Source organism: Oncorhynchus tshawytscha, linkage group LG04, assembly GCF_018296145.1.
Source record: "Oncorhynchus tshawytscha isolate Ot180627B linkage group LG04, Otsh_v2.0, whole genome shotgun sequence".
Lineage (NCBI taxonomy): Eukaryota > Metazoa > Chordata > Actinopteri > Salmoniformes > Salmonidae > Oncorhynchus > Oncorhynchus tshawytscha.
Window position 1 is genome coordinate 55,895,925 of NC_056432.1, and position 22,596 is coordinate 55,918,520.

At 45.3% G+C, this 22,596-nt stretch overlaps 1 protein-coding gene across 2 annotated transcripts in view; it reads left to right on the forward strand.

Annotated features, from left to right (window-relative positions):
• LOC112222721 (neural-cadherin-like) overlaps positions 1–22,596 on the forward strand; it is a 174,399-nt gene that overhangs the window by 149,139 nt on the left and 2,664 nt on the right. For both annotated transcript variants that reach the window (XM_042320917.1, XM_042320918.1), the window contains exons 22-28: positions 633–910; positions 7,023–7,237; positions 15,374–15,501; positions 16,814–16,941; positions 17,611–17,734; positions 19,590–19,769; positions 20,644–20,810. In XM_042320917.1, the coding sequence (XP_042176851.1) occupies positions 633–910; positions 7,023–7,237; positions 15,374–15,501; positions 16,814–16,941; positions 17,611–17,734; positions 19,590–19,643 (927 nt within the window). In that variant the 3' untranslated portion in view covers positions 19,644–19,769; positions 20,644–20,810. The remainder of the gene's footprint in view (positions 1–632; positions 911–7,022; positions 7,238–15,373; positions 15,502–16,813; positions 16,942–17,610; positions 17,735–19,589; positions 19,770–20,643; positions 20,811–22,596) is intronic.

A 22,596-nucleotide genomic window follows, 5' to 3' on the forward strand; every position in this document is an offset into this window, starting at 1 on the left:
TAAACAGGTCATGGTGAACAGACGCTGGGAGGGCCAAGCGGTTTTGTGTGTATGTGTGGGTTTGCATGTGTATATTCGTATGTGTGTGTGAGCATGTGCATTTATGCAAGTGTGTGCGTGTGAGAGAGCGAAGGAGTATTTGTTTGAGAGATGAATTCATACACTCTCTAATCTAATCGGATGGCTGTAGGGGTATTTGCATGTATGAGTGTGTGCGCGTCTTCTCGTGAGAGTTGGGATCGCACAACCCAAATGCTTATGTCCAGGATGAAAAAAAGATGGCTAAAACAACAGGCATTATGTGCTTTCGAAAGGCTTAGGATAAACCCTGGTGGTAATCAAGACTGTTCCGCATTGACTCTTCCATGGCTGTCCCTTGATTACCTTTTAGCCTTATACTTTGTTGTTCCTCTGTCTCCTTTCGCCTCCTATTTCTGTCTTAATCCTCCTAATTTAATTCTCCCTTGATCCTCTCTCTTTCCCTTCATTCCTCTCTCTCTCTCTCTCTCTCTCTCTCTCTCTCTCTCTCTCTCTCTCTCTCTCTCTCTCTCTCTCTCTCTCTCTCTCTCTCTCTCTCTCTCTCTCTCGCTCTCTCTCTCTCTCTCTCTCTCTCTCTCCCTCTGTGTCCACAGCTGCAATCGTTCCTGCAAGTGAACGTCAGCCAGGTACATGTGGATGAGTGTGCCAACACAGACTGTGGCGGCAGCGGCGGCTGCTCCAACGTGCTGAGTATCAGCGATACGCCCACTGTGGTGGATTCTGGGAGCATGTCACTGGTGTCGGTGACGGTGGAGTCCACAGCAGTATGCAGCTGCTCCGGGAGAGAACATGTCCACAAGATTTGCTCCTCTTATCCCAGAAACCCTTGCTTCAACGGGGGCATCTGTGTCGACACTCCGAGCGGGTACAGGTGAGAAAGAAGTCATACCACCTGCAGTGAAATGTTCACACAGGGGTAGGGGTTTAATTGTGTTTACAGTTGTGTACGGGTGAGTGGAGGTGTCAAAAAGCAGCAAATAGGCTTTGGCAGCCTGACCTTTTAGTAGTCACCAGGGTGGGGGAAGGGGAGGGAAGGCTCAGATCTGTTGTTTCACTGTTGAGGTAGTGATGGTTGCCTGGAGTCGGCAATGCTTTAAAAATGAGAGTCAGGGCTATGTGTGGAAGAGGAATCAATAAGTCAACTAATACTTCAAATCTCGCTAGAGGGACGAAACTTTTTGAAAGTATTTGCCCAAAATAAAACAGGCAAGTGGAGCCGTGTGCGCTCGCTTGTTCGCTAGCTCGCTCACACAAATGCCGTGCTGGTGCTGAATGATAGATCAAGTGAAGTTTTCAAAAGGATCCAAGCCCCCCCCACCCTTTGTGAGTCTAATCACTTCAACTCCAAGACTTCTCACAAATATGAGGTACACCGCTTATAGCCATTTTCTCCAATTATCCAAAACCAACAATGCTAGCGATTTTTCATCACTGAGTAAATACACCTAAACAGAGAGAATGGGACTAACACTCCATTTTACAAGGGGGCTGAGGGGGGTTAATGGTGAGGAGGAGAGAGTGCAGCAAAGTCATTTGATACTGGGTTGGGGGGTGAGGGGTCGGGTTAGACATCCAGAAAACTTAGTAGAGGCTGTTTAAATAACCTTGTTAGCCACGCCTGATTATTCTGCTTCATCTCTAATTGGACAGAGTTAACCATGTCCACTGGTCTCACCTCTCTCTCTCTCTCTCGCCGGCCAGACCTTTGATGTCTTTCCGACCTGGGCTCAGCTCACTGCTGTAATCCCAGCGGTGGTTGTTTAGGAGAGAGGCTTTAGCTTCAAGAGTGAGCTCTGCGTTCTACAGTACAGCAGCCATATGTCTGCCTCTTGTACCTCTCTCCCCCGGTGCCTTTCTGTTTTTTGGTTCCCTGTTGGTCGTCCTGAGTGAATTTTCTCGTTGTGCTCTGAATGCCTGAGCGAGCTCAACGTCAAGCTAAATACTTCTGGGATCGTGTTGAGGAGGAAGGCTAAATGCCCCCGGTGATGTGGGGGGAATTTTATTTAATCTAATGATCTTTGTGATTAAAAATGCAAAGGAAATGAACACATCAAAAATGCCAACCTGGCCGCTACACCAGAGGAGGTATTTAAAAGGGAATGATGCATGTTTTATCATAGGTCTGTGTATGTTTTTGTTAGGGTGTTAGCAATGTGGAAGTGCACTTAAATAACAGTACACCAACAATTTAATGAGAGATCGAGATAATTTAAAAAAACATAAACATATATATTTATATATATATATAGGAGGGAGGGAGGGAGGGAGGTAGGGAGGGAGGGAGGGAGGGAGGGAGGGAGGCAGGGAGGGGAGGGAGGGAGAGAGAGACCCAACCACCCACCCACACATCAAAAGTCCCTCGTTTGAAATCCACTGACATTATTCGTTCATATTCAGAGGTAATCTGCCGCTGCTTTGGTGTTCATGTCTAGAAAGGAGGTGTATATGGATGTTCCTGAAAGAATTTGAACATATGCCCAAATGCTCTTACTGGAATTGTCCATCCAGCTTCCCTTTGAAACACGAAAGGAGGGGAAAGTTAATTTTGTTCTCTGCTGTTTAATTAAAAGAAGAAAGTAAACCCAGGATTTGTGTCTAGTTGGACGTGCTAAGCGTGTAATGTGCCTCGCCATTGGTCCGTACCAGAATGATTTATGCAGCCAACCTAGAGTTAATCCCAGCTCTCTCTCTGTTGCAGACACATGGGCTTTTTACAGCTGAGCTAACATTGCCAGTTTGGCCCAAACACAGGATAAAGTTGTTGATGTGTCAGATCATAAGAGCCTCCCTGTTGACGACAAGTTGTCCTTGTAGAACTCACATCCTTCGGCTTACGCTATAACTGAAAAGTCAAGAACATAAAAAGCTGTAAAGCATTTTGAGTCTGTGAATGTAGCGAACAATTAACATGTTAATAGATAATTCCTCACATTATATGTATTCAAGTCTGACATTTCTGCGATTATTGTTTCCACTAGAGAATCATTTTATAACTGAATAGGGCAGAGGTCAATGTCTTCCTCTGCAGGCTTGGGTGTGTGAAACCATTCAAAGATTAATTCAAGCCTGGTAATAGATAAGAGACTGAGGTAGTGGACGGTTGCTGTGCAGAGCAGAGTTTATCACTCGGCTTTGAGCGCACAGATGTAGAACCGCAGAAAATACGTAGAGATCCCCAGCGACACAGCGCAGAGATTAAAGATATAAGAAACAACATGTAGATACCAGGATTAATAGTGGGATTTGAAAATGGAGGGCAGGGGAGATTACTTGGTCCCTTTCAAACGCTAACAAATAACATCCCCGTGTGCAAAGCAAAGAACAGGAAATGGGCAAAGAAAAAAAAGCTCAAGTACAGTAAGAGGATTGGGCTGAAATCATGCTCCTGATTTCTCTGATGGGATAAATGAGTGAGATGAATTGTTTCCAAATGGAGAGATATGGTAGGTCATGTTTCCAGTGCATTGTCTTCAACCCCCCTGTCTTTACATCTCCTCCTCTCTCTCTACAGTATTATCTCTCCTGCTCCCCATCTCCCTCTTTCTTTTCCATAAGTGATCCCTCCTTTGTACGTTACTGTCTGTCACTCTGGGAGATATGTTCATGTCTTTGATGGTCCGATGGTCTGATGGAGTAATACTAGCCTTGTTTTCTGCTTGGGGCCTAGTCACACTAAGCTGTGACCATGTGTGTACACTTCCTCCCATCCCATGTGTGAGTGGTTAGGTAGAGGCATGGCTCCTGGCCGTAACCACATCCAGATATCACTGGTATCAACTCCCTGCCTCTCCACAATGAGATGGCCTTGTAGTGTGACTATAGGATCCTGTTTGGTAAAACCGGAGCCTACAGAACCTTCATCAGATCCAGTGCTCCTAGGCACAACTTCCTTCTATTTCTCTGCGTCATGGTCGGGATACCATGTTATTAAACAACAGGACAGTCTGACATGCGTGCTGATCAAATCAAATCAAATGTATGTATATAGCCCTTCGTACATCAGCTGATATCTCAAAGTGCTGTACAGAAACCCAGCCTAAAACCCAAACAGCAAGCAATGCAGGTGTTGACGCACGTTGGCTAGGAAAAACTCCCTAGAAAGGCCAAAACCTAGGAAGAAACCAAGAGAGGAACCAGGCTATGAGGGGTGGCCAGTCCTCTTCTGGCTGTGCCGGGTGGAGATTATAACAGAACATGGCCAAGATGTTCAAATGTTCATAAATTACCAGCATGGTCAAATAATGTGTCTGGGACAGGTAGCACGTCCGGTGAACAGGTCAGGATTCCATAGCCGCAGGCAGAACAGTTGAAAATGGAGCAGCAGCACGGCCAGGTGGACTGGGGACAGCAAGGAGTCAGCAAGCCAGGTAGTCCTGGGGCATGGTCCTACGGCTCAGGTCCTCCAAGAGAGAGAAAGAAAGAGAGAAAGAGAGAATTAGAGAGAGCATACTTAAATTCACACAGAACACCAGATAAGAAAGGAGAAGTACTCCAGATATAACAAACTGACCCTAGCCCCCCGACACATAAACTACTGCAGCATAAATACTGGAGGCTGAGACAGGAGGGGTCAGAAGACACTGTGGCCCCATCCGATAATACCCCCGGACAGGGCCAAACAGAAAAGATATAACCCCACCCACTTTGCCAAAGCACAGCCCCCACACCACTAGAGGGATATCTTCAACCACCAACTTACCATCCTGAGACCAGGCCGAGTATAGCCCACAAAGATCTCCGCCACGGCACAACCCAAGGGGGGGCGCCAACCCAGACAGGAAGATCACATCAGTGACTCAACCCACTCAAGTGACGCACCCCTCCTAGGGACGGCATGAAAGAGCACCAGTAAGCCAGTGACTCAGCCCCTGTAATAGGGTTAGAGGCAGAGAATCCCAGTGGAAAGAGGGGAACCGGCCATGCAGAGACAGCAAGGGCGGTTCGTTGCTCCAGATCCTTTCCGTTCACCTTCACACTCCTGGGCCAGACTACACTCAATCATATGACCCACTGAAGAGATGAGTCTTCAGTAAAGACTTAAAGGTTGAGACCGAGTTTGCGTCTCTCACATGGATAGGCAGACCATTCCATAAAAATGGAGCTCTATAGGAGAAAGCCCTGCCTCCAGCTGTTTGCTTAGAAATTCTAGGGACAATTAGCAGGCCTGCGTCTTGTGACCGTAGCGTACGTGTAGGTATGTACGGCAGGACCAAATCAGAGAGATACTGTAGGTAAGAGCAAGCCCATGTAATGCTCTGTAGGTTAGCAGTAAAACCTTGAAATCAGCCCTCGCCTTGACAGGAAGCCAGTGTAGGGAGGCTAGCACTGGAGTAATATGATCAAATTTTTGGGTTCTAGTCAGGATTCTAGCAGCCGTATTTAGCACTAACTGAAGTTTATTTAGTGCTTTATCCGGGTAGCCGGAAAGTAGAGCATTGCAGTAGTCTAACCTAGAAGTAACAAAAGCATGGATACATTTTTCTGCATCATTTTTGGACAGAAAGTTTCTGATTTTTGCAATGTTACGTAGATGGAAAAAAGCTGTCCTTGAAACAGTCTTGATATGTTCGTCAAACGAGAGATCAGGGTCCAGAGTAACGCCGAGGTCCTTCACAGTTTTATTTCAGACAACTATACAACCATTAAGAGTAATTGTCAGATTCAACAGAAGATCTCTTTGTTTCTTGGGACCTAGAACAAGCATCTCTGTTTTGTCCGAGTTGATCTGCACTAAAAGCAACGTTCACCACCTGCTGTTGTTCCAGTGCATCCTCATCCTCTCTCTCCTATAGTATAATAATAACGTACGCCATTTAGCAGATACTTTTATCCAAAGCGACTTACCGTCATGCGTGCATACGATCATGCGTGCATACAGTCATGTGTTCTCCTCTCTCTCTCTCTTTTTGCTACGGTGTGTCTTCTAAACTTTGATTACTGCGCCTGGTTATTAGAAGAAGCATGTCATTGTGTTTGCGCACGGCCCGCCTGCCTGTTTCACTCCTCCCGCATTTGCATGTCTGCCAGGTGCTAGGGGGGACTATCATTTCTGACAGTCTCTCCTTTTCAATCTGGGTTCAGAGCACAGACTGGGAAATGGGAAAGACTAAATGCAAGAGTGTCGGATGTGGCAGCCAGGAGCTCTTCTCTCTCCCTTCGCAGCACACAAATGAGAGAGGAACGAAATGAAGGGAGCATGGCGGCCTGGAAGACTATTATTAGGCTGCTGTGAGTAGGGTGATGGAGAGGGAACCGGCTTAGAAAATAGCTGGGCTTCTGACTAAACTAACTAGAGAAAGCCACACTTGATTGATGCCGCAGGATTGCCTGTGTGTGTGTATGTGTGTGCCAGCTATATTAGCTGTCTCCACAACAGGTGGATACAGTGGGGTAGTGTGCGTGTGTCTGTGTGTGACAAAGGAGGAATGAATGAAGGAAAAGGGGATGACAGAATAACCGGAGGGAGGAGTGCAGCTGTGCTCGGTTGCCACAGTACGTCTGACAGAGAATGTTGTTACTAGTGATGGATTCTCCCTATGGTACGGCTGATAATAAGAACATCTGCATGAGATGCGGAGTGAATCTCTCTGAAGGGAATCACTGGAGGCGAAAACAGTAGTCTGAGAGCAAGACAGACAGAGAGAGAGAGAGAGAAAGCTGAAATATAGTGTTCTCCAGATTGTGAGGAGTCCATGGGGGCTAATATAGACTGCTAGATGCTTAGTTGGGATGTGCACTCACAATATTTAGTAATAAGGGTTGTTATGCAATTGAGAACAACTAGAAGCAAATTGTGTGTGTTGTGCGTGCGTGTGTGTGTGTGTGACTGTTAAGCAGAAGCAGGCCATCCCATCCCGGCCTCTGCAGGGACATCCTGATAGAGCAGTCTTGTGTGATAGATGAGGTGAAAATATGAAATAACTACATTGCTTTATATTATAATTTTTTGGGTGATGTTCCTCTTCCTTGTTATCTTGCCCTAGATGCCAGTGCCCTACGCAGTTCGAGGGGCCAGAGTGCCAGCAGACCAAACACAGTTTCCATGGCAACGGCTATGCCTGGTTTCCTCCCATAAGGCCTTGCTTCGAGAGCCATCTCTCCCTGGAGTTCATCACGGAGGTTGCAGATGGTCTGCTGCTCTACAGCGGGCCCCTGGCCCAGCTACAGCCCTGGGACCTCGAGGACTTCATGGCCATAGGTACATATCCACTTATCTACTCACAGAGGAGGGGGACAGGAATATAGGATAGGGCAGAGACAAGATGTGTTAGGGGGAAGGGATGGACAGCGCATGCCTGCGTCAGTGTGTGAGTGCTGGTAATTGTGTTTTCAGTACACAGTGATGGTCAGATAGAGATAGGAAGGTTGCCTGAGGAAGAAATGGTCCTGTCTGGATTTGCTGGTTTAATATGAACGTTTAGAGACTGCTAAGGTTCTTTTTTTACATGGATATTTGTTGTGCCAACCCTGCCAAATTAGTTTGGGGGTGGAGGGATTTCTTTGAATGGGGTTCAGCATCAGCCTACACATAGCTCCTGAGGCCTTTAATTGAGTGTACACTCGGTGGTAAAGACTGATTTCAGTCTGTTTGTGTGTGTTTGTTTGTGTGTGTGTGGTTGCAGTGTGACAGCATCAGGTCTTTAGGGGTTAATGAAGGGGCTCATTATGAAAGTAAAGGCTTATTTGTCATACATTCCAGAATGTAATTACAACGGGGTGTACATATTTAGAGTTTGTATGAACTTGTTGAGCTCTATGGACGTGCTTCGCATACATCCTTGAAGTTGAGGTCCAGAGTAAATAACATGTGATGTTTGCGTGTACGTGTTTGTGGCTCCATTGCATATTGTGTTTTGAGAATTAGCACTCGATTCAATGCTGGAAGACATTTTGTGTGTGCGTGCGCGCACCAGTGTGTATGAGTGCGCGAGTGCACGCGTGTGTGAGTGTGTGTTTGAATGGAAAACAAAAGAGAAAGGATACAGTAATAGATTCAAGCACGGGCACAGGACATTCTTGAGTCTCGACAGTCTCAAGTCTGAAGTCTCAACAGTCTAAAGGCTGCAGTCTCAAAACGATGCATAGTCAGTGTGTTGTACTGTGAAGGTCAAACGAAATCAAACTTTATTTGCCACATGCGCCGAATAAGTGTAGACTTTACCGTGAAATGCTTACTTAAAAGCCCTTAACCAACAGTGCAGTTCAAGAAGAAGAAAATATTTACCAAGTAGGCTAAAATAAAATGTAATAATAAAAGTGACACAATAAGAATAACAATAACGAGGCTATATACAGGGGGCACCGATACCGAGTCAGTATGTGGGGGTACAGGCTAGTTGAGGTAATCTGTATATGTAGGTGGGGGCGAAGTTACTATGCATAGGTAACAAACAAACAGTGAGTAGCAACAGTGTACTAGATCAATGTAAATTGTCCATTGGCGATTTTTATGAATTGATAGTTTGTTGGTGATGTGGACACCAGGGAACTTGAAACTCTCGACCTGCTCCACTACAGCCCTGTCGATGTTAATGGGGGCCTGTTCGGCCCGCCTTTTCCTGTACTCCACGATCAGCTCCTTTGTCTTGCTCACATTGAGGGAGATGTTGTTGTCCTAGCACCATACTGCCAGGTCTCTGACCTCCTCCCTATAGGCCGTCTCATCATTGTCGGTTGTGTTGTCAACAAACTTAATGATGGTGTTGGAGTCGTGTTTGGCCACGCAGTCGTGGGTGAACAGGGAATACAGGAGGGGACTAAGTACACCCTCGAGTGACCCCAGTGTTAAGGATCAGCATGGCAGACATGTTGTTGCCTACTCCTTACCACCTGGAGTCGGCCCGTCAGGAAGTTCAGGATCCAGTTCCAGAGGGAGGTGTTTAGTCCCAGGGTCCTTAGCTTAGTGATGAGCTTCGTGGGCACTATGGTGTTGAACGCTGCACTGTAGTTGATGAACAGCATTCTCACATAGGTGTTCCTTTTGTCCAGGTGAGAAAGGGCGGTGTGGAGTCCGATTGAGATTGCGTCAACTGTGGATCTGTTGGGGCGGTATGCGAATTGGAGTGGGTCTAGGGTGTCCGGGAGGATGCTGTTGATGTGAGCCATGACCAGCCTTTCAAAGCACTTCATGGCTACTGACATGAGTGCCACTGGGCGGTAATCATTTAGGCAGGTTACCTTCGCTTCCTTGGGCACAGGAACTATGGTGGTCTGCTTGAAACATGTAGATATTATAGACTCGGTCAGGGAGAGGTTGGAAATGTCAGTGAAGACACTTGCCAGTTGGTCCGCGCATGCTTTGAGTACACGTCCTGGTAATCCGTCTGGCCCCGCGGCTTTGTGAATGTTGACCTGTTTAAAGGTTTTGTTCACATTGGCTACTGAGAGCGTTATCACACAGTCATCCTAAACAGCTGGTGCTCTCGTGCATGCTTCAGTGTTGCTTGCCTCGAAGCGAGCATAAAAGGCATTTAGCTCATCTGGTAGGCTTACATCACTGGGCAGCTCGAGTCTGGGTTTCGCTTGGTAGTAATAGTTGTAATAGTTTACATGACATCCACAGTCATGTAAACTGACATCCACAATAGTTTTCGAGCCCTGCCACATCCGAAGAGCATCAGAGCCGGTGTAGTACAATTCAATCTTAATCCTGTATTGACGCTTTGGTTCATCTGAGGGTATAGCGGGATTTCTTATAAGCGTCTGGATTAGTCTCCCGCTCCTTGAAAGCGGCAGCTCTAGCCTTTAGCTAGATGCAGATGTTGCCTGTAATTTTTTGCTTGTAAGCAGGAATCAGAGTATAATTGTCGTCAGATTTGCCAAATGGAGAGTGGGGGAGAGTATGCGTCTGTGTGTGGAGTAAAGGTGGTCTAGGATTTTTTTTCCCCTGGTTGCACATGTGACATGCTGGTAAAAATTTGATAAAACTGATTTATGTTTGCCTGCATTAAAGTCCCCGGCCACTAGGAGCGCCACTTCTGTGTGAGCATTTTCTTCTTTGCTTATGGCCTTATAGAGTTGTTTGAGAGCAGTCTTAGTGCCAGCTTCGCTTTGTGGTGGTAAATAGAAAGCTATGAATAATATAGATGAGAACTCTCTTGGTAGATAGTGCGGTCGACAGCTTATCAAAGCAGCTCTACCTCAGGCGAGCAATACCTCGAGACTTCTTTAATATTAGGCATCGCGCACGAGCAGTTATTGACAAAAAGACAAACACCCCCACCCTTCGTCTTACCAGAGGTATCGTCTGTGTTCTGCCGGTGCATGCAGCTCTATATTGTCCGTTTCTTCGTTCAGCCAAGTTTTTAATGTCCCGTTGGTAGGATAATCTTAATAGTCGGTCATCAATTTTATTTTCTAATGATTGCACGTTAGCAAGAAGAATGGAAGGCATTGGGAGTTTACTTGCTCACCTACGGGTTCTCAGAAGGATCCCCGATCTGCCTCCGCTTTCCGGCATCTTTTCTTCATGCAAATGGCGTGGATCTGGGCCTGTTCCAGTGAAAGCAGGATATCCTTCTCGTCGTACTCGTTCAAGGAAAATTGCTTTGCTTTTCTGATGGCCAGAGGTTATTTTCGGTCATAAGAGATGGTAGCAGCAACATTATGTACACAATAAGTAAAAAAATAAGTTACACAAAAAAAATACAAAATTGCACAATTGGTTGGGGGAATGTAAAACATCAGCCATGTTCTTCGGCGCCATCTTTTCTCTCTGACGTAAAGATGTCTGCAGATGCTGCAGTAAGTCAAGGTTTCCCAAACTCAACCCTTGCGCCACTCCTGGTTACACGTTTTGGTTTTTGCTCTAGCATCACACAGCTGATTCCAATAATCAATGTCCACAGCCTCACAGCCCACTCCACAACTGCTGGGTGTAGAGGGAGAGACATAGTCTGGAGAAGAGAGACAAAATCCAACAAAGTCTGTGTCCAGCACTGTGCCAGAGAGGACAGAGATAGCGACAGAGAAAACAGGGAGGGATGAATAGAGAGTGGATAGACAGGGAAACATTCAACGCGTACTGTACATGTTGAGGTAGAGAGAGAATAAAAATATGGAGAGAGAGTTTAGGAGCTGTAAGATGCGGAGTGGGGTTAACGGTATTGAGCTGCGGATGGAGTCAGAGAGAGTTGGAGTAGGAGAAGATAATACACAGTGAGACATGGAGTGAGAGGGTGAGATACTTGGTTCGGAGTGGAAGGGTGTGTATGAAAGAGATGTGTAGACAACTGTACAATTGCAGGAGGGATAGATGACAAGAGTGGAGAGGGCAAGTAGAGACGGCTGAGACTTAAAGGGAGAAACAGACAACAACAGTTCAGCCCAATGTCTCTATATTACTCTCTCAAACAGACACACACACATACCCCTTACTCTCACCCACAGGTTGACTGTGTTAAACCTTATTATTACTAGTTGTATAGCAATGCAACCTATTAAACCTTATGATTTCCCACTGCTTCCCGGGCCGGATCTCCTTATTAAAGATGTTGAGCGGCTCGCTGGCTGCCTCCTGCAGCCCTGCCCACTCACTGTCTGTTTTCCACCGTGCAGCGCTGTTTATCCCCCCCCATGGTCCATTGTGCCCAGGCATCACCACCACTAATGTAACATAGCACAGATCTGCCTCTGCAAAACACCCCTGCATGTCCTACATTCTCCCTGTTCCCCTGGGATTAAAGGCCCAATGCAGCCATTTGTACAGTATATCAATTTCAAATCATTTCTGGGTGACAATTAAGTGCCTTATTGTAATAGTTTTCCATTAAAATGGTAAAAAAGAAACAAAAATAGCTTTTTAGCAAAAAACGACTATTTCTCAAGCAATAATTTTGCTAGGACTGTCTGGGAGTTGTCTGAGTGGCGAGGGGGAAATTGAAAACTAGCTGTCATTGGCAGAGAGGTTTGGAACTCTCTTTGCTACCAGGGAGGAAGGGAGTCTTTGGTTCTGCTTGTTAACTTTTCCATGGCTCATAGTCCTTTGTCCCCGTCTGATGTGGGTCAGATTACAACCACTATGTGCTTCATACTGAAAGCATTATATTGAGTTATGGTTGTGTATAGTGTAGGTTTGCAGGACATATGGAATATTTTAGAGTGCCCATTTGTCTGTCCTCACCTCTAAATGTAATCTGTGTTATATTTCTCTCTAAATCACGCCAGAGATCTAGACCCTATCTGTGCTGTCTCCTGACTTTGACCGCTGACCTCTAGGTCTATTAATCTGACTGGTACGCGGGAACACGATTACGTCCAGTGAGCTCATTGTTAAATGAGTCTCATTATTGTGAACGCTCCCTTCTCAAGGGTACGAGCCATGGGGCTGAGCTTGTCCAATCAATAGACAAATTAACCGGACAAATTAAATTTGGGTGATTACGGACTCCTGCAGAATGGGAAACAGGCTCTCAGGGCTCGGCTGGGGATCCAGTTTACACCTCGTTGCCAAGAGTTGCATCCAGCTCCAAGGATAGAGCAGAAAACAATGTCATCACTCACTTTGTCTCATTCTGACCTGATGGCAGCCTATTTATCATGCTTTTAATATGTGGAATTCAAATTGTCTTAATAAATGCAACTCAAAAGCCAGATGTTAAAAAAAAAAGATTGAGTAATGGAATGGAAAGTAAATGAATGTAATGGTCATTTTCTGGCAGCATATAAGCCAATTTATAACAGGCAAGGTTATTGCATTTTTTTCTGCCCGTATTAAGTAGAATCATAATATCCGGCTGAATGTAAGCATCTCAGGCATTTTGTATTTTGCTTTTTAAATTTTTTTATCTTTTGCTTTATGCGGTACTAGTGTTGGTGGTCTCAGAAAGAACTGAGAAACAGGCTGACTAAAAACACACACACACACACGTGCACACACAACATCTGGCAGATGAAAGCGAGCAGAGAGATACAGTTACCTACTGAGTGTGACGCGCACATTACGGTCAATTTGCAGAAACCTGTTTCACAGTTTTTTGGCGCTGCACCCGTTTCAAATATCGCTTTAAAGTTTAGGTCCTGTTTCCTGGGGGTATGGGGTTGTTTGCTGACAGTCAATTTATATTAAAGGCACCACAGTCACAGACTCTCTTTCTCTCTTGCTGGGCTGCTGATTTGTATATACAGAGTGATTTGTAATGCTGTTTATGCAGTCCATATGGTTACTGCCTCAAACATATCCCCTTCAGGCCTTCAGGAGAGCAATTTTTCAAATTTAAGCGCCATGCTATGGGGGCCATGCTATGCGGGCTGAGACCCTCTGGCTTCCCCTCACCAAGACGCTCGACAGGGAAGATTAATCTGCAGGGATGTCGAGGAGGAGACCATGATGAATAAGGGATGAGGAGGGGAGAAGTCCGCCAACCGGAGTTAAGAGCAGAATCTTGTAGTAACCTGAGGACACCCGGGCGTACTCTCCCTATCCAAGATCATTTGATACGACACAACATAAAGCCCATTTGGCCTGTTTGGCCACCTTTTTTTGATAACTAGACAAGTCAGTTAAGAACAAATTCTTATTTACAATGACGGCCTAGGAACAGTTACCTGTCTTGTTCAGGGACAGAACGAAAGATTTCTTTTTTTTACCTTGTCAGCTCGGGGATTCGAACTAGCAACCTGCCTGACCAACACAGCCCAGCATGTCCATGTGTGTGGAAGTTCTCCTCTCAGGCACTCAGCACCACTCTCCTCTCCTTCCCTCTCTCTTTTCATCTCAACCAAGCCTCCACCATTCAAACCTGTCATCTCTTTTCTCCTGAAATGTCACGTCAGTCCCAACAAGGAGGGTCGGGGACCCTCGTCAGACCCAGATAGCCTGTGGGACAGTGTCAATCTCCTGCCTGAGGGTGGTGGCCAATGTGGACCTTTCAAATGAAAAGGGCTTTTCACTCAGGCTTAGGCTGGGCTCTGTACATCAGTGACTTACTGCTAGATCAAAGTTATCTCTGTCTGAGGACAGGTTGCCTTCTGGGAATCCACTGTGAGAACACTGCAGAGAGACAGGTGGGAGAGGGAGAAAGAGAGAGAGAGAAAAGGTTGGGGGTAGAAAAGAGAAAGACATGACAAGCCAGATAGTGAGTGTCATGGAGAGAGGCAGGGTGTAAGAGAAGGTAAAGATAAAGACCCAGAGAAGAGGGAGAACAACCCTCTCTGTTGAAAACAGAGCATTTGCGAGCCTAGAAAATAGAGCAACGTGGAGTTTATATTTACAGCGCTGTTCTCTCCTGAACTCTTAGACTGTGGATGTCATGTTGATTTACGGAGAAACAGTGGTTGGTTGACATCTTGTTTACCCACAACCCTTTGCAAATGGTATAAAGCATACAATGAGTCTTAACTGGTTCATTAATTTTTAATTTCCCATTTGACTAAGTCAGAAAATGGAATAACTTTTTAATATGTGTATTGTCTTATGGGGGGCACTGCACCAGGCACTGTTGTAATCCTTATTTTGGAGTGAACATTTTTGTAATTTTTATTGAACCTTTATTTAACTAGGCAAGTCAGTTAAGAACACATTCTTACTTACAATGATGGCCTACCAAAAGGCAAAAGGCCTCCTGCGGGAATGGGATTACAATTTTGAAATAAATATAGGACAAAACACACATCACGACAAGAGAGACAACAAAACACTACATAATGAGAGACCTAAGACAACAGCATTGCAAGGCAGCAACACATGACAACACAGCATGGTAGCAACAAAACATGACAACAACATGGCAGCAGCACAACATGGTAGCAGCACAAAACATGGTACAAACATTAATTGGGCAAAGTCAACAGCACAAGGGGCAAGAAGGTAGAGACAACAATACACCATGCAAAGCAGCCACAACTGTCAGTAAGAGTGATGACGTCTGACTGTTAGTTATAAAAACACTGGTTTAATATTATCTATGCACCTTTCACTGTTGTTTTTCATTTTCTAATACTGGCCCAGGTTATTAGATGTAATGTCATTTTAAGTACGCCATCTTTCTGAACAGCCTGCTGAAAGCATTGAGGTGGTACCTGTTTTCACTTTAGACTAGGGTTGGGTGAACACAGATCACTCTTACGGAATGATCAGTTGGCGTTAATTAGTTGACTGTGCTTCACTGTGGTTGCTTGTTCTTGGTGTGTCGCAGTGATCAGATGAAATGGGTACAGAAGTGACATCCTCAGGATAAAGTGGTCTGTGTGTGTGGTTGTATCTGATTCTCCCTGCCATTGAGAGTATGTGATGGGGGGTTGATGGTCATCAGGAGGCCCTGGGGATTTGACCACCATGTGTGACCTCATGGCAGTGTCCTCTCTCTCTCTCTCTCTCTCTCTCCCCCTCCCTCAGAATTGATCGATGGCACTCCCACACTCAAGATAAACCATGGCTCGGGCACACTGGTCCTGCAGTTGCCAGGCAACGTAAACGTGGCGGACAGACGGTGGCACCGTCTGGACGTGAGGAGCAACAGTAAGGTGGGTGTCTGAAGTCTGAGCTGCTGCCAAGCTTATACCAAGCCCCTCCTCCCCCCCCCACACACACGCACACACGCACACAGACAAACACAGACACACACACATCTCACCCGACACTAGCCATATGCTGTTCATTCTTATAGAACTCTGGGGAAGTTTAATGCAAACAGGTGGTGTCTCTGCTAGACTAGTCCTATTTTCCGTACATAGTCTGGAGAGGTAGGAGGGTTTGAGTGGTTTGGACTCAGTGCAGATCAAATCAAATCAAATCAAACTTTATTTGTCACACCTTACCGTGAAATGCTTACTTAATCAACAGTGCAGTTCAAGGAGGGTTAAGAAAATATTGACCAAATAAATGAAAGTAAAAAATAATAAAAAGTAGCACAATAAAATAACAATAAGGAGGCTACATACAGGGGGTACCGGTACAAAGTCAATGTGCGGTGGTACAGGTTAGTCGAGGGGATGTTTTTCATCTGCAGGGACTGGAAAACTGGTCAGAATTGAAGGAATGAAGGATGTCGCTAAAATACAGGGAAATTGTTTAGGGAAACCTGTTTCAGTCTTCCAGAGATTTGAGACTGGGACATAGATTCACCTTCCAGCAGGACAATGACCCTAAGCATACTGCTAAAGCAACACTCGAGTAGTTTAAGGAGAAACATTTCAATGTCTTGGAATGGCCTAGTCAATGACTTAAAGATTGTTGTACACCAGTGGAACCCATCCAACTTGAAGGAGCTGGAGCAGTTTTGCCTTGAATAACGGTCAAAAATCCCAGTGGCTAGATGTGCCAAGCTTATAGAGACATACCCCAAGACACTTGCAGCTGGAATTGCTGCAAAAGGTTGCTCTACAAAGTATTGACTTTTGGGCGGGGGGTGAATAGTTATACACGCTCAGGTTTTCTTTTTTTGTGTTATTTCTTGTTTGTTTCACAATAAAAATAAAAAAGTGGTTCATGTGTGTGTATAATATATATATATAGTGCATGTTGTGCAAATCAAACGATACAAACCCACAATTTTTTAAAACTTTTTTAAAACAGGTTGTGAATAGGAAAAATGTCAAGGGGGTGAATACTTTCACAAGCCACTGTATGTCCTGATGTGCTGATGTTATCTGATGTCCTGATATTCCTGGTGGCTTTATATTCCTGATGTGCTGATATTTCTGATGTGCTGATATTCCTGATGTCCTGATATTCCTGATGTCCTGATATTCCTGATGTCCTGATATTCCTGATGTCCTGATATTCCTGATGTCCTGATAATCTGGATGTCCTAACATTCCTGATGTGCTCCTTTAGGAGGTACGCTTCACACTGGACCGCTGTGCCGGGGCCACCGTCATGGAGATGGAGGGAGTGGGCAGCTGGCTGACCACAGAGGACCACTCGTCCTGTGAGGTCACTGGTGTCACGCCCAACCTGGACAGGTAGCCTACTCACACCTTTCTCTCTCTCTCTCTCTCTCTATTTGCATCTGTCTTTGTTGCTCTCACACTAATTCTTTATTTCTCTCTTTCTCTCTCCCTTTATCTTTCTGTCTTTCTTTTTCACACTCTTTTTCTTTCTTTCTTTCTTTCTTTCTTTCTTTCTTTCTTTCTTTCTTTCTTTCTTTCTTTCTTTCTTTCTTTCTTTCTTTCTTTCTTTCTTTCTTTCTTTCTTTCTTTCTTTCTTTCTTTCTTTCTCTTCTCTTTCTTTCTTTCTTTCTTTCTTTCTTTCTTTCTTCTCTCTCTCTCTCTCTCACTCTCTCACTCACTCACTCACTCACTCACTCACTCACTCACTCACTCACTCACTCACTCACTCACTCACTCACCACTCACTCACTCACTCACTCACTCACTCACTCACTCACTCACTCACTCACTCACTCACTCACTCACTCACTCTTTATTTCTTTCGCTCATTCTCTGGCTATCTGTCTCTCTCTCTCTCCTCCTTTATACAGAATGCACACCTTTCACATAGTCAAACTCAGAACACCAGATTGGTGGGGGACAAGGCTATCTATTACGGGTTGAAAAAGTACCGCAGTAGAACATAGGGATGGGTAGGTGTCTGAAAAGATGTACTGACAGTGATGTTAATTCCTTCCCCAGGCACCTGAATGGGACCCAGGTGTTACAGCTGGGTGGAGTCAATGAGGACCTGCCCTATGTCTACCCGCAGTTACAACACAAACACTTTACTGGCTGCATCAGGAACCTCATTGTCGACAGCAAGGTAACACTCGCTACAATGTGTTTCTTCCCAATCATCACACACCATGAAAAGGCATGGGAAGCTATTTAGTTCTTATACAACACATAACATCTCCATTGTAAAGAGTTATAAAAGTGTGGTCTTTACACCACTTACACATACTGCAGGCAGGCAGCATGTTGTTATGAAACTGCATACAGCATCTCGCATAAATGATTTCAAACACTTTCACGCCTTCCTCAGGGACATTGCCACAACAGCGCTTCTATAGAAAAGGTATGCTCCGAGATCGCATTCAGCGCATATCCACTAGACACTGTCTGAACTGGTAGCTATGCCACTATGGCAACAGTCGTCACGGGGAGGACAGAGGTCCTTCTGCCCATGTTACTTTATGACACTGTGTGACACTTGGAACTAAAGGTATTTGACACTAAAAACACTCTCCTGCTCACCCTGCTGACTACAAAACGCAGGGCTGAGGTTCGATACAATATTCATAGATCTCTTATTGTAGAAGTGGAAAACACTGGGGGTGTGGGTGGAACATGTGAGAGAGGGGGAAGACGGGAGGAAAGGAGGAGGATGTCTGTGCCATTGAACCTGTTCAAGCATGACGTCAGGGTGAATGTTTGGGCAAGAGAAGGGAAGGGCGGATTTTTCGACTTCAATTGTTTTTCTGTTCTGAATCTACCGTACATCTTCCCACCCTGTCACAGTTGATTTATGTTACTCTCTGTCGTCGCTTCTCTCTCTCTATTTGTTTGTATCTCTCCTCAATAATGCAATAATGGTTTTCATTTTAAAAAATTAAAAAAGATCAGTAAAGTGAATATGAAGAAAAAGCAGTTTGTAGATGAAAACACTCTTTTCTTTATAAAGCAACTTGTGAAAACATGTAACATTTGCCATTTAGCATTCACTTAAAGTGACTAACATTCATACAAGCATACATTTTTCATATGGGTGGCCCAATGAGAATCGAACCCAAGATCCTGCCGTTGCAAGCGCCAAGAACACAGGACCAGACATTTAACAAATTATTAACAAATCTTCAGCATCTATCCAACTCTGTTCCACTCTCTCTATCCCATCTCTATATTTCTGAGTGAGGCAGAGACGGGTACTCATGACTGGGAAAGTCTGCTAGTTATGTTTGGTGAAAAATTTGATCATGATTGGCATCTCACACACATCAACAAACACAAACTTGCACACGTACTCACAAACACACCGAGATGTATGTTGGATCTTGGAGTGTGTGTAGTAACTCTCTGTAAATCAGTATCGAGCTCTATCTTGAGAAGGATCAGACTTAAAGTGCCCAGCTCTATGGTGAGGTCAGAACCAATTTGTACCTAGCTGCACATTGGCTCAACGGCTACCGAGTAGCCAGCTGCGCTGAACGGTGATAACTCAGAAAACGGGGAGATTGGACAGATTCATGTCCTTTATGATATGCTATTGTGAGCAGGACTTAACATTTCAAGGTATTCCTGTCCTTTCACAGCATTGCCCTCCGCCAGCTCCTTTGTGTCCCTGTAGATTGGTTTGATCCTATGAAAACCCAGTCCTTTGCATTCCAAGAAATTGCATGAAAGGTGAATGCATGAAGGTGCTGAGGGGAAATCTCAAGTTTCACTGACCTTTGCCCTCAGTTTTTTTGGAAAACTAGCAATTGTTCTTTCGTTCTCTCTTTCCCTCTCTCTCTCTATCCGTCTCCTTCTCTCACTTGTATCTATCCCTGTGCCTCCCTTTTTTTTACCTGTCTACTGCTCTCTCCCATTTCTATTTTACTATGTCAATTTCCCCCTCTGGTGTACATATCCTACTCCCCCTCTCCTTCTCTGTCCTCTCTCCATCTCCCCCTACACAGTTCTATGACTGGGCAATCCAGCGGACTCTGTGGGCAGCACCCCAGGGTGCCTGACTACGGATGGGAGCTGTGTCAACGTGGGCATCCCCTCCTGTGGCCCTCGGGGTCGCTGCCATGGAGAGTGGGGCTCCTTCAGCTGCCAGTGCATACCGGGGTACACTGGGACTCAGTGTGAGCAGGGTACGTACCGCAATGCCAGCACCGAGCCCAACATGTATGTGATGAGTGCTTGTTTGGAGGGCAATGCGTGAGGGCATTGATGAATTGGATTTGTTTCGATTAGATGACATGAATGTCAATGAGATCACATGTGTTAATGAGTGCCTGGGTGCAGTCAGATAGCTATCATAGGGAAGGTGTGTGTGTGTTCAACTCATTAGTCGTATGTACAGGATATACATGGTCTACTGAAATGCTTGCTTGCAGGTTACTTCTTGACAATAAACAACATCAATAAGAAATAATAAAAGATGAAAATAGGAACATAAAGTAAATGGCTCAGTAGAATAAAATAAACATTTTAGTATAATAAAGCCTAAGTATAATACAGGAAGGTAGAATTTATAGTCCAATATTTACACATGCTTTGGAGAAGGGATGATTGGGGGAGAAATGTTTAAATTGTGCAGTATTTTGCAATCATAATATATCTGCTAGCAGCAGTTGTGATGTGTGTGTAGCAGTTGTGATGTGTGAGTGCGTTTGTGCTAAGGTGCAGAGAATCAGAGCAGGTGATCAGTCCAGTTCAAGTGTTCAGCAGTCTGATGGCTTGTAGATGGAAACTGTCTTGTGTGCGTCTATGCATGTGTCTGTGTGGTGTGGGAGGACTAATTGGAGGACTAATTGGAGGACTAATTCACTGGTGGTCAAATGGAAGATGAAATAAATGCGTGGGCACGTGTTTGATCTAAGTTTAAGGCGTGGGAGGGCCTGGGACACAGTAGAGTATGTGTATCTCTTGAATTCACTCTGGATGCATGTCAGTTCCGACTCCTGTGTACTGTGTTGATGGTGGGATGTCTAGCTAACACGTTGTCTTGTGTTTTGTTGGCAGAAGTTCCAGAGTATTCCTTTGATGGGCGGAGTCATGTTCATTACCAGTTGGCATCTCCTCTGCCAGCCAGGCGGACCCAGGCACAGGTTCTGGTCCGGACCCGCAAACATGGTAGTGCCATCCTCAGCCTACTGTCCAAGGAACAGACTGAATACCTGCGCTTAGAGGTGAGACTGAGCTTTCTGTGTGTGTGTCTCTCTCTCTCTGTCTCTCTCTCTCTCTGTCTCTCTCTGTCTCTCTCTCTATCTCTCGCTCTCTGTCTCTCTCTCTCTCTCTCTCGCTCTCTCTCTCTCTCTCTTTATACTGTATCTCTTTATATCTTCTCTTGACTCACCCGTTTGTCTCTCTCTTTATATCTTCTCTTGACTCACCCATTTCCCTCTCTCTTTATATCTTCTCTTGACTCACCCATTTCCCTCTCTCTTTATATCTTCTCTTGACTCACCCATTTCCCTCTCTCTTTATATCTTCTCTTGACTCACCCATTTCTCTCTCTCTTTATATCTTCTCTTGACTCACCCGTTTGTCTTTAAATCTCTGTTTCTCCCGACCATGGGAGCTCATAATATGCTTTCATGTGCCCATAAAATGTTTCTCGTCATCCCAACGGCGTGGATTGAGGTTAACCATAACATTAGTGTTGTGTGTACGTTGTGTGTACGTTGTGTGTACCGCTGTGTGTACCGCTGTTTCTACAACATTTTCTCTCACCCCCCCCAACCTTCTCCATCATCCACATATCTTCACTACAATGCCACGACGTGGGGAGTGGATTCATCACAGGAACATAAATATCAGGCGTTTTCTGTGTGCAGCCAGTGTGAAATGCACCAATTTGGCAAACCTCCTCCGCTATGAACCCCTAACAGAAGTGCAACGTTATAGCTTTTAATCAGCCCTACATTTTCACGCGTTTCTCTTGGCTGAATGTATGCTCAGTGTTCGGAGGCTTTCAGAAGGAGCTTGAGATGCGCCTCACACTCCAAGGACTCCTTGTTCTTAGGGAAAATAGCTTTCGTTTTATTTTTGCACCTGCCTCACAGTGACGTGTTTAGATTGCCGATTGCAGCCTTTTTCTCTCGCTGCTCTTCTTTCTAAATCGTCACTGATTGAATTATCTGTATGCTATCAGACTGGCGTGAGGAAGGGGGCTGAGAGGTGCTGCTCCCTCTGGAGTGGCAGGCTAGAGATTTCGTTAGCGCAGCTCGCAGTGTGACTCGTGTGGGTGGAGCCTCACAGTGGTAGCCCCACTTCCTTTTTCATTCCCTCTGTCTTTTTCTCGTCCTCCGTCCTTGATGGAGGGATGGGAGCTCCTGGGGGTTTCTTGGGAGAGAGGCGTCTCTGATATGTAAGGGGACCCACTGCCACAGTGGGAAGGCTAGCATTAACTTTCACTTCTAGCCCTGGTGATGGCACAGCAAGACAACAGGGGTGATCTTTGCCATTATAAAATTGTTAACACCAATAAAACAAAGAGGAGGAGAAGCCTTGAGCAAAAGCCCTCCTCTCAATTCATACCCCTTGTCTGGTAGCCTGAATATGGACTCAGGAGCTTATTGTACCGGTCACATGTCCTCTGCGCTCTCTCCCTATGCCTCGATGCCTTAGATTATGAGAGATGCACTGGATCCCACGTGTGTCCAAGATCAGAGATGTTTCTGATTGTCTGACAGCTATATGGCTTTCTCTCCCTCTCTGCCTACACACTATGTGTGAATGGGTAGGTAGCATGGATCGATGTACTGTATAATGAGTGAGCTACTTCATTCAGCCAGCTGGGGGTTATATAGAACGCTTTTGAAAGTAATAAAGAGGCTGCTGATCTGGAAGGACGTAGAGATAATATACTGTACACAGTGATAAGACAGAGTTTACATAAGCATTCACAGCCTAATGCAGATTGGGGACAGAGCAGCGCTCGCTGGGTGCAGTAGAGGGAATTGCCAGGCACCC